We start from the raw sequence: 11,821 nt of genomic DNA, 5'->3' as shown, positions 1-11,821 counted from the left end.
CCCAACGTAGATACAGAGCTCTCTTTCTTCCAAGTCTTCTCGAAAATAAGATTCCATTCCTTCCCTTTCGGACTCTCAATCTAATTCATGTCAATATGACTGTCCAGAAGTTCCTGCTATAGTCTAACCTCCACACCTCTTCCTGCAGGCCAAGCACCTTTGCAAGGTCCCAGAGAGAAGAGACAGAAGATGTGGCTGTGTTTCAGAGAGGGGTATTCTTGGTCTCTAAAAGCAGGGTTTAATTCTCTAACCATGACAGTCAGGGCTGGCCAATCACAAGCATTAATGGGGGAGCTTAAATTATAGAGGACCAAGTTAGAGAAAAGAAAAGAAAAAAAAAAAAAAAACCCACCCAACTCCCAGCCACGGGGACTTGCAGCTGATAGGTAATTATCTGCTGTTTGTGCGCACTGTTAGGGCTCCCCGACCCTGAGCGGTCAGCGTGGACGTGAATGGCGTGTGCACTGGGGGAGAGGGCCAATGAGTTCGTATCAGGTCAAGACAATTGTGAGGGGCCCATCCGGCCGGTTCTCGACTTCTTCCCCCCTCTTCCGCCCCTCCACTCCCCTCCAATCAGGGAGGAGCTGCCCTCTTTGCCCACCGCCCCTCCCCAAACACTCGGAGAAGAGGAGGAGTGATTAGCATGGGGCATTGTCCCCGGATAATGGGCCCCAGCTGCCGCATGAAAGAAGAGACAAAGCGCCTGGCCGCTCCACGAGCATTATCCCCTCGTTAAATCTCTGTTATTAGATTAGATCCAAAATGTATTGATTCAGAGGCTGGAGGGAGGTGGGGGAGGGAGGAGAATCTGGCTAGTGATTGCTGAACCCCACCTCTCCACATGCTCTCCCTCCCCCGCTGCACCTCCCCCCCTCCCCACCCTGGGCAACTTTTTCTCTCTCCTGTTCTCTTGGGGAAATCTCCCATATCCTGGCTCTGAGTTTAGCTCCTCTCCCTGGACTATCCTGGAGGCCAGGGAAGGTCCACTCCTGTCAGAAACCCTGAGGTCACGGAGCCCAGGCTGTGGCTGACCAGGTAGAAAGGCAGCCTCCTAGATGGGATGGTGGCAGTGGACTCCACAACTTGAGCAGTACGGGCCATGAATCCACAGGGGGTTGGAAGGGTTCATGCCAGGCACTTTCAAGACCTCCAGTGGGATCTTTTGCATAGACATGATAGGTTTGGAAAGCAGCGTGAGTGGGAAGGGAAGGTGAGGACCCAAGTATTGTAGGTGATGAGGGGAGGCTGCAGGAGAGGAGCAGGGAGAAGACAGAGAACCGGCAGGCTTCTCAGAAACGCTTACAAAGACACAGGTGGTTTCTGGTTCTCTCTCTCTGGATGTCTCATGAAGAAATGAGCCGAAGTGGCAGGAGGAAGGAAGGGAGCAGGTTCTGGGAGACATAACAGGTGGGAAGGAAATTCTGAGCGTTCTCATATCCCGCACAGGGCAAAGGTCTCCTTGGGAGAAGATCAAGATCAGTACTGATCGATGAGAGGCAGTACACTGGGTGTTCTCTGGCCCTGGGCCTCAGTTTCCTGTCCCTGGGTGGCACAGTTTGAATGCCGGATCAATGAGCTGATTGGCTGTGGCTAGTGGAGCAGAAGATGTTACACGTGGCGGCTCTTTCTCAAGGTGGTTAATTGGCTGCCTCAATGCTGGGCTCTGTTGCCCCATTGATTGTGGGTGAAGGGTAGGGGGGGGAGATGAGGAATCAATAGGTTGATTAGTGTCTTGCTAGCTTTCTGGTTGGACACTTTGTCAATAGCCACCCACTTACTGGCCAGTGGTGCACTGACAGTGTCAGACTGTCCCCCTTTCTCTCTCTCTGGCCAGAGGCATGAGACTCCGCCAGTAGCCTGACCAGCCCCAGCAAATCCTGGTGGGGTGGGGCAGCTTTTGGTCCCAAGACCGGGCTCCAAAGTATGAGCTTCCAGAACCGTCCTGAAAGAGTTGGGGTGGACAACGACCACCTGTAGCCCAATCTCTGCTCAGCAGGAGGCAACAACTGTGAATGGGGCCAATCCCCAGCCCCACAGCCTCTTGATTTTTGCTGGGGGACCCTGATATCCACCCATCAACAAAACAAAGGTAAATATAAAATCCCTATTTAATAGCAAAAGCCCATATGTCTGGAATGGAAGAAGCAGGTAAAATCTCATTCTAGTTCACCTTAGGAGCCAGCAGCTGGTTAGACAATATTTAATGAGTTCACTTTGCATGCTGGGGAGCACAGGGTATGAAGAAGCTGAAAGAAGCTAAAAGAGATGAGTCCTCTTCCTCAGTCTCTAGGATATCTCATTCTTGAAGCTCCCAAGGGCTCAAGGTCTACCCTCCATCCAGCTTCGCAGGGTGGTCTACAAATTAGAACTGCAGTTTGGGGTCGTGAAAAAGTATAACTTCACATGTTCCCTACTGAAGCCCTTATGATTGGCCAGCCCAGAACAGTTCATCCCAAAGATTCCTTTGGGGTCCTTTCCCTTTAGACTGGCAGCATTTAGTGCATGTCCAGCATGCCTTCCTCTGAGTGACAGGAAGCCCAAGACGGGGAGAAGGATAAGGCTGGAATGAGAAAGGGAGAACCAGAGAAAGCCTCAGGCAAAACATTGTGACACTAAGGTCACTCTGGGTGGGTTCTGGCATTCCTTTCCTCTGAACGCTTGTTAGATGGATGGAGTGATGGAGTGATAGAGTGCTCCTGAGCATGTCTTAAACCCTGGTGTTTGGGACAGGGGACCAGGATATGAAAAGTAACATTGAAGAGCAGGCTCCTGACTCTGCCTCTTTCATGGTCCTGCTCTCTTGGGTGAATGTGCCAGGGGCTGGCTGCTAAGAGTTCCCAAAGGAGATAGTTAAACTCAAGCCTTGGCTTTCCTCTGTCTTCCAAAGACCAGACCAGTGGGTGCTGACCGTGGTGCTGATGTCTTGGCCTCCACTGCAGGATCCTCTGGCAGGGAGAGAGCTCGCTCTCAGCTTCACTGACAGACCATGAGCACAGAATGGTAACAAGACTGTGAGGACTCTCCCGGCATCTTCCTGGGGGTTAACAGAGCAGGGCATTGCTAAGTGTTCATGATCCTTACCCTCCCACCTTGAATTCCACCTCCTATTAGGTCTTCATAACAGCCACTATGTGGTCACCTCCCAATTCCCTGGGCTAGGAAGCACCAAATACTGAAACCACAGGTAATACCCCTACCTCATTTCCACCAGCAATGTTTAACTTCTTCTTCCACCCACCCAGCTGCTGACAAATGGTTAAGAAGAGAGTTTAGGCTTCATTGTATTTTATTACCCCCACCCGCCCCCTACCCCACCATCATCCAAAGGAACATGAGTATTCAGGGAAGTGGCTACAGGTGAGGTGAAGAAGGAGACCATTACGGTTGAATAAACCTAATGCAGTGTTACCAGCCATGTGCAGTAGAGAGTTGGTTTGCTTTGTATCTAAAAACAAGGCTAAAGGGGGAGGAGCAGAATTTCAAAGTGCCTTATTCAGGGAAGTGACAATGGGGAAATCAAGGATTGATACACAGATAAATAGAATGAAGTTAGGGAATGCATGGGTTTTTCTAGATCAAAGACAGCATGTTTTAAAGCCATGATAAGTTGGGTGGGGTGGGGTGGGGTACAAGAGTCTTGAACATCAAGCTTTTGGGGAAGAGTTAAGGCCCTGCTTCAGAATTACTGGCATTGGACAGGGTCTTGAAAACATCCCTGGCATCTGCTGGGCCCTGAAATCCTCAATCCCCATTCTAACCAGTGCCTTACTACCCCTCCCTCAAAACACCCCCACTGGGCTGTGCCTACTCAAGAATACTGCCAGATGGACCACAGAGTAACCAGGGTGATGCTGTAGGCCAGCACCGCCACCAGGTAGATGCGGAAGAGCAGCCTGTCCAGCACGGAGCCCACATGCAGCCATTCCCGGGCCACCTCTCGGCTCTCGTCCCTCTTCTCCAGGAAATGCCTGATGGAGGACAGCTCCTGCAGCAGCCCGCACACTGCCAGGGAGGCCTCCCGCGGTGGTGGTGGGGGGCTGCCTCGGCCCCTTGGGGTCTTCTCCAAGTCCTGGGGTCCTCTCAAATGGCTGCAGTGGTTCCCCACATCTGGAAAAAGGGCACAGCATTGGCAGAGGAGGGAAGCCTGGGAGAATGGCACGACCACTGTCCCTTCTGTGCCTGTGGCTTGCAGAAATTGTTATTATGAATTCCAGACATAAACAGTATAGATGTGAACTTACCTATTTGTGTACCCAACGTCTCACTTGAGCGAACAAAGAAAGCAACCCGGTGAAGATTCCTGCATACCCCTCCTTAGTCACATCCTCCAATCTGTCCCCAGGTCACTAAGATATGAATTTGGTGTTTATTTTTCCCATGCATTTTTTTAAACACCTGGGCTTCCTGCGGCAATTTGATATCTATTATTTCACTTGAGCCTCACAATAGCCCCACGAGAGAGGCAGAGTAGGAGTGATTACTATTTGGACTTTTTATATGGAAGTGCTAAAGCTCAGAGAGGTTAAGTGACTAGCCTGTGGTCACACAGCTGGAGCATCATCTAAAAGTGAGGCCACCAAGGCTGAAGGTATGTGGACTGTGACTCCACTGCTGTCTCTGCTATGCCATATGGCCTTGCTGCCCTCTCCTTGACTCCAGTCCAAGTCCCTTTGTACCAGAAAATACACCTTCAGCTATGGCTACCTCATAGGTGAGCAGTGAAATTGGGCATTAGGCTGGAGTACTCATTCATCAGTTCACGATGAGGTGGTCTTAGATTAACCATGCACCTCCTGTAAAAGGCCTAGCTCTCGCCAGAAGGGAGGACAAAGAGGGGTGGTGAAAAATACAAGCAGAGCGTCAGCTGGGCCTGGGTTCAGACCAGTCCACCAGTACCTTGGCTCTGTGACTTAAGGCAAGCTAGTTGGCCTTATGCCTGTTTCCTCGCTTGACAAATGAGGATGACAATCCTATTACGGGGCCTGTGCATGGCCTGGGATCACGCACAGAAAGCGCACGTGCCTGCCTCAAAGTGCTCAACAAATACATCGACAAACCACAACTACCACCACCACCAGCAACGGATGTAGCTGAAACAATTTGTCAGGGAGAACGAGCTTCACGTTTACTGTCCCCTGCACCCCTGTCCCTCTGTCATAGGTGTTTGAAATTCGAAGGGGACTTGGTCTCTGGGCTGACTGAATGCAGAGTTTTAGAAATCCTGGCTGCACGCTTAGCCATGCGAGGTAAGGGGACCCATGACTGCTGGAGGGGCACCTGTTTGACCCCCTTTTGGGTCCATCTCAGACAAAGGCAAGTCCTTCCGAGCTCCTGACAGGCTCAGCCTCTCACTTCGCCCCGTCTCTCTCCACACCCGGACTGATGAGGGGAGGTGAAGGTGCAGAAAGGGCCCACCGATGACTTTGGCTGAACTCTGCTGCCTCCCAGTGAGACCCGGCACGGGGTGCCAGGTGCAGGGTGGCACTCAGTTCCCAGCCCCGGTCAGACTCGCCAGCCAGAGACTCTCCACCACGTCCGCACCCCCAGGCCCTCCGTGTGGGACGCCCCCTTTCCCTCTTCACCTGAGCAGTCATCGGTCTTGGCGGCTCGGGGGGTGGCCGGGGGCCGTCGGGAAGCTGTTTGCTCCCCTAGGCAAAGAAGCAGGGCCACCCGCTCCAGGACCAGGTGCCGCAGCCAGGCGGGTACGGGCTGCTGCAGGTCTTGCTTGTGTACCAGCCGCACGATGAGGATGGTCTCAGCCAAGCTCACCACCAGGAGCGCCATGCACACGACGAAGTAGACACCTGTGCACGCGGGGAAGGTCGGGGGACACACAGCAGGTGGGAGGGCGCCGGTTCTTCAGCCCCCGCCCACCCCCACCCCCAACCACATTGTGCTCTTCCCCTGGAGCGGGCTTTACCAATGAGGGGAGTGCCAATGGCTGTGGCCGGCAGCGTGTCCGACACGATGATCAGGAAGACAGAATAGCCCAGGAGGAGTGTGATCTTAAAGGAGACCCTCTCGCCACTGTCCGGAGGCAGGTAGAAGCCCACGATGTCCATGAACATGAGGAAGATGCTGGGCAGCAGCAGGCTGACTGTGTAGAACAGGGGTCTCCGGCGGATGACCACCTAGGACCAGGACAGGAGCTGGGGAAAACCCGGGGCACACAGGTCCTGCACCCAGGACCCCCCAGCCCATCATGGACCCCTCGCTTCATGGAGTTCCGGCTTGGCCCTGCTGGAAGAGGAAGAACCGGACAGACCTCACATCCGGCCTCTGGATTGAGGCCGGTGGCTGCAGAGGACGAGGAAGGGACAATTCCCCTGAGCTTCCCCATCTGCTGCCCAGAAGGTCCCACGCATGTGTGTGACCTGGAGCTGGGAGAAGGGGTATAGATGGTCTTCCCCACACGCCTCCTGAAGTCTCCCTGGGGATGACGCCCAGCAGTTCTAGCTATCATTTGCCCCGCGTCTGTCGCCAGGGCCACTCACGAAGAACTTCATCTCTGCGTAACAGCCGCTGCTTTCCATGCTGAACTCACGAAACTGGGTCAGCACCCCCAGGAGCTCCCACTCGCCCTGGTTCATGAAGATAGTCTTGTCGAGCTTCACCTTTTCTGGCAAGCGCCACAGGGAGATGTTGATGTCCTGGACTGGGAGGGAAGAGACCGAGCCAGCTCTGGAGTCCAGGGCCAGGAGGATGTGCCGGGCCCTGTGAGGGTGGGGCCCGCGGTGGGCCGCACAGGCAGGACTTAGGTGGACTCAGCTCTTAGCCCTCAGCCTCCGTGTCCTCAGCCGTAAAATGAAGTGATAACGCACACTGTATCTACCAGAACCAAACTATTAGAAAGCCCCTTCTCTCCTTCTCTCTCCTCTCTTCCTCTCTCCCTCTCTCTCTCTCTCCCTCCCTTCCTCCCTCTTCCTCTCCCTCTCCCTGCCTCCCTCTCTCTCTCATGCACACCTCTTCTAGGTTTCCATTAGGGTCCCCCATTTAGGAAATGAACAAAAGTCAACATTCTTCACGTTTGCCTTCATAGGGCTGACTGTCCTCAAAGGTGAATTAGGGAAATATGCAAAATCTTCACTTAGAGAAAAGCAGTTTTACTTCTCTGCATCTACACTAGAGACATTAGACATATAGAAAGCCAGCAGCGTCCGTTACAGCAAAGTATAGGGAAAGATCTACGTGTCCACCAATCAGGAAAGTGCTTGCTTAATCAACTATGATGCATCCCAACCCTGAGCTATCCTACAGCAGTCAACATGTAGGGTAAAGATCTAAATACACACTAACTCGGAAAGATGTCCAATGCTTCTTGTTGTCTGTAAAGAGAATCAGGTAGCAGTGGCATGAATGATACATTTAGTAAAATAACAACCTAAGAAATAATTTTCATGTACTTTCCATAGAGGAGTATGTATGTGTATATGCAAAGGATAGAGAAGGATCTGGAAGAACATACCATATGAGGCTTATACTGATAAAAGCTGTTAAGTCTTGGTGTGTGGAGTTGCTGGTGAAGAGTTCGGGATTGAAGGTGGAGGTCAAAAGTCAAAGATAATTTGCACTTGTGGTTTTTGTGCAAGGAAGTTCTGTATTATGTTTGTAATTTACAGTTAATGTGACGAAATCAAATAGAAGTGGAGGATGCCTTCTTGCCAGAGGGTGATGCTCACTTTGTAGACTTTAGTGAGAACCTCGTATTCATCCATTAAATAAAAGTTGCCAAGCACCTTCCTTTGTAGGCACTGTACTGGGGACCTAATGGTGGGCCGGAAGTCATGGTCCTACCCTCTGTGAATTTATATCTGATCGAGGAGCAGACATTGAACAAACACCTACAAGTGTAATAGAAGTGGGGAGAAGATCAGGGTGCTAAAAATTGGACAAGGGGGACGGCTAGTCTGAGATGAGAGGAGTTTCCCCGAGGCACTGACGCCAGTGCTGTGATTAGGTGAGTAGGAGACTTGGCTGAACTAGGAGTGGTGGGGGGCAGGAGGAGGGTGCAGGGTGGCCCCGGAGAGGAAGCAGCCTGTGAGAAGGGGAGAGAACAAGGGCTTTGGGGCCTGGGAAGGAAGGCAGCTGGGTTGGGCAGGACTCAGGGGAACATGCGTGGGCTGAGGCTGGAGTGGTGACTGTGGGCAGCCCCTGTCGGCCAGGTGAAGGGTTTGGGTTCTATCTCAGGAGTGCAGGGAAGCCACTGAGGCTTTTAGGCAGGGAGGGGCAAGGCCAGGTTTGCATTTAATGAGCTCTCCCTGCTGGCTCTGAGGAGCATGAAGGAGAGGGGGACCGTTGGGGAGGTGACTGAAGAAAGCTGGGCAGAGAGATGAGGGGGAGGGTGCACCCATGGAGAAAAGACAAGTAAGAGACACTTAGTGTCAGATCCTAGCCCTCACCGGGTGTCCTGGCGATCATTCAACCCTTGTGACTACTGGGGAGATGGCAAGAACAACAGAGTCCCGTTTGGAGGATGAGGAAACAGAGGCTCAGCGGCATTACGAAATAAGCAGTAAGTAACTTGAATAAAGGAGAGTGCCTGCTAGGGTGGGCTCCTCAAGTAGGGGTTTTGGGGACCCTCCAACCTGCACCCCCACCCCCCAAAGCTTGTGTGCGGTACTCACTGGTGTGCAGCCAGCTGGTGAACGTCAGCGAGCAGTTCTGCACGTCGAAGGGGAAGTTGTAAATGTCCAGGCTACAGGCGGTCACCACCTGGAGGGGCTTGTAGTTCTGGACCTCGCCATGGTGCCCGACATACACGTACGGGATACTTGGAGACTTCCCCACGTCCACACTGGCCAGGGAACAGGGGCAGTTTGGGGGCTCAAGATTACATGCCATTTCCAAGCAGGAAAGGGCATTGCTCCTTCATTCCCCCGGCAACCTGGCCACAAAAGGCAGGTGAGGAATCCAGGTACCTCAAAGCCACTTGCTGTCATGAGCATGCCCAGCTGCCCCTACTCCACCACCCACGCAGCTGGGCAGAGCCCAGCTCCCGGGATCAGCAGCCCAGTGGCAATGGGCAAACTTTGTTGGACGATCCATCCTGGGGATCCATCCTGACCTGGGCTCCTCTTTGCCTAGAGGTCCTGTGACATGAGAATAATCTTCCCAGGAGGAAAAGGAACTAGAGAAATCCTTGAGAAGAAAAGAGGCGAGGTGGACTTTGTCACTCTCTCTCAGCAGATCCCCAACCCCTAGGCTCTCCCAAACGACCACTGTGGCACAGAGTGGCCTGAGCTTAGGGTCCTGAGCCTGCAGCCTTCTGTGGAATCAGGCCAAGAGATAAGAAACTAAGATCCAGGCTACTTCACAGTCTAACCTGGAGATCCAGCCAGGAACTGGGATCCTTCCAGCCCGAGGTCTAGGTCAACTGTCTCCCCTGAAAAGCACTTTGAGTGGCAGCCACGTCATTGGGCAATGTGGTGGGTACCGGCAGAGGGCAACTGGCCCCGGGCCACCTCCTCCTTCCATCTGTGTCCCCCAGCCATCTTCCACCGCCTGGCATTAAGAAGCCCAGGCAGTGGAGCCTGAACAACCTGAAGGATGGGGGGAGGGCATGTTGGCCGGGGCTGTCAGCTGTTGCGAATCAAGGATGGTGGTACCCACTTCACATTGGGGGTGCGATCTGGAGCCAGCCAGGCATGTGTATGACTTGAGAGGTGTGAGTGTCTCCAAATCACCCCGGGGACCACTGCTGGAGCTTCATCCCTATTGGGAATCTCACTGTCCCCTTGAAAACCACAGCTGTCCTTCATTCAGCTATTATGACAGGGCAAATTCATTCCTTGGCTTCCCTTCCCTGGGAAGGGGGCCCTTGGACCAAGAAGTACAGGGTTTCCACATCAGGCGTAGAAAAAGAGGAGTTTTAAAAAGAAAAAAGAAAAAAAAAAAAAGAGAAAGAAACCAAAGGGGAATTTGGGCCCAAGCCAACTTTACCTACAGTTCTGCAAGCCTGGGTGAGACCGCTCATGCCACAGCAGAGTCTTGCCCCCAGCCCCATCTTTCCACAGCCCCAGAACCACCCAGCCACCCAGCATCAAATGACAGCACTCACAACTCGTTGATGAGAATGTCTGGGACCCAGATGCTCTCGGTGGGGATGGACAGCTTGGTGATGTTGTCGAAGTCCTCAGGGTTCCACTGGAGAAACTCATCTGTCCAGTACTAGGGGAAGAGCAGGGGATGGTCACAGGCGGCCACCCCTCGGGATGACCTCACCGCTCAGTGCCCAGGCAACAGACGGGCATCTTCTTGGGGGAATCACTCAGCAGTACTGAGAGTCCCCCCATCTCTGTGCTCACACTCTCCCGGCATGCAAATATGACCCAGGAAAATGACGCCTTGCCCTGCGGTCATTTCTCCCGTCTGACTATCCCATCCACCAACTGCGGGATCTTGGACACATAGCTTCTTGGGTCTTGGTCTGCTCATATGCAAATTGGGACAATAAGATGCATCTGACAGGGTAGAGATGGTTACTGTTAAGTTGTGATCAACACATTCCTCACTATCCTGTCAGAATGACTGATCTAAAAAGTCAACGTAATTATGTCATTCCCTTGCTTAAAACTCTAGGGATGCCTCTTGCACTTGGGATAGAGTTCAACCTCATGGCCAGCAAAGGCCTGCACAATCTGACCTCCAGCTATCTCTCTAGTCTCATTATTTTTTTAGATTTATTCATTTATTTTGAGAGAGGGAAAGCGTGTGTCGGAGAGGGGCAGAGACAGAGGGAGAGGGAGAGAATCCTGAGCAGGCTCTTCACTGTCAGTGCACAGCCTGACGCGGGGCTCAAACCCTTGAACTGTGAGATCATGACCTGAGCTGAAATCAAAGTCTGAAGCTCCACCGACTAAGCCACCCGGGCTCCCCTCTGGAGCCTCATGTTTTTGCCATCTCCTCTATGGAGTCTCCTTTCCACTGCGCGCAAACACCCCACGTCTCTGCAGACCTGCGCTCTCCCACACCGCAATCCCTGTCTTCTCCCCTGAGGGAGGTCTTCTGTGTCCCTCCAGACTCAGTCAGAGCATCTGTCTGCTCCCTTCTCTGGGAACCTTCCGTGCCCCCCACTCCCCAGGCTGAATTTTCATGTGCCCCCTCTGTGCCCTCATGGTTGGTATCTCATTCTTGCCTCATTGGAAATCTTGCTACATTCAACTGTCTGTTCATGTGTCTGTGGCCTCTCCTAGTCTGTGAGCTCACTGCAGGCAGGGCCTGAGTCTCATTCGTGTCTCTAATTCCGGTCCCTTGGCACAGTAGGTTGGCATCCCGTTACTGCTGGGCACACAAGTGACCCTAGAGGTCCAGAGGTGGGACCTAGGCCAGATGTCCCAGGAAAGGAGCCCTGGGCTGCTTCTTCTCGTGCATTCCTTCCTTTGATGCAGGGAGTGCTCTATATTAAGAGATTTTTCTAGGGCAGAAGAGAGCAGTCTGGCAGGAATCAGCATCTGGCTTCTGCCTCCACCCCACCCTCTGTCCCGCATGCTGGTGGTAGTGGGGAGCACTCATGAGCAGTGGAGGGATGTAACAGAGACCTGCACATGCCTGGCATGTCCCCAGACAGAGCCCCTCTAAGCTCTGACCTCTACGGCCTGGCCCCATCCTCCCGCCCCCTCTCGCCAGCTCCTCTGTTTCCCTTCTACTCTCAAATCTGCTCTGCAGCTCAGGGCCTGCCAGCCCAGGACCAGCCTGCGGACAGCAGTCCCCACTACCTGCCCGCTCTCCCCCCCAGCTCCTCACCAGCTCCCCGCCAGCTCCCCCCCAGCTCCCCGCCAGCTCCCAGCCAGCTCCCTGCAAGCTCCCAGCTAGCTACCCATCA

At 53.3% G+C, this 11,821-nt stretch overlaps 1 protein-coding gene across 1 annotated transcript in view; it reads right to left on the bottom strand.

Moving 5' to 3' along the window:
• Positions 1–3,281: 3,281 nt before the first annotated feature.
• Positions 3,282–11,821, bottom strand: part of HTR3A (5-hydroxytryptamine receptor 3A) — a 41,243-nt gene continuing 32,703 nt past the window's right edge. The window contains exons 13-18 of the mRNA XM_040483064.1: positions 10,058–10,167; positions 8,625–8,794; positions 6,495–6,655; positions 5,921–6,131; positions 5,583–5,804; positions 3,282–4,107 (exon numbers count right to left, since the gene is read on the bottom strand). Coding sequence (XP_040338998.1) covers positions 3,809–4,107; positions 5,583–5,804; positions 5,921–6,131; positions 6,495–6,655; positions 8,625–8,794; positions 10,058–10,167 — 1,173 coding nt within the window. The 3' untranslated portion in view covers positions 3,282–3,808. The remainder of the gene's footprint in view (positions 4,108–5,582; positions 5,805–5,920; positions 6,132–6,494; positions 6,656–8,624; positions 8,795–10,057; positions 10,168–11,821) is intronic.

The sequence above is a fragment of the Herpailurus yagouaroundi genome, unplaced genomic scaffold, assembly GCF_014898765.1.
Source record: "Herpailurus yagouaroundi ecotype Mexico unplaced genomic scaffold, PumYag 161, whole genome shotgun sequence".
In the NCBI taxonomy this organism is placed as follows: domain Eukaryota; kingdom Metazoa; phylum Chordata; class Mammalia; order Carnivora; family Felidae; genus Herpailurus; species Herpailurus yagouaroundi.
This window is presented reverse-complemented; position numbering and strand designations above follow the sequence as displayed.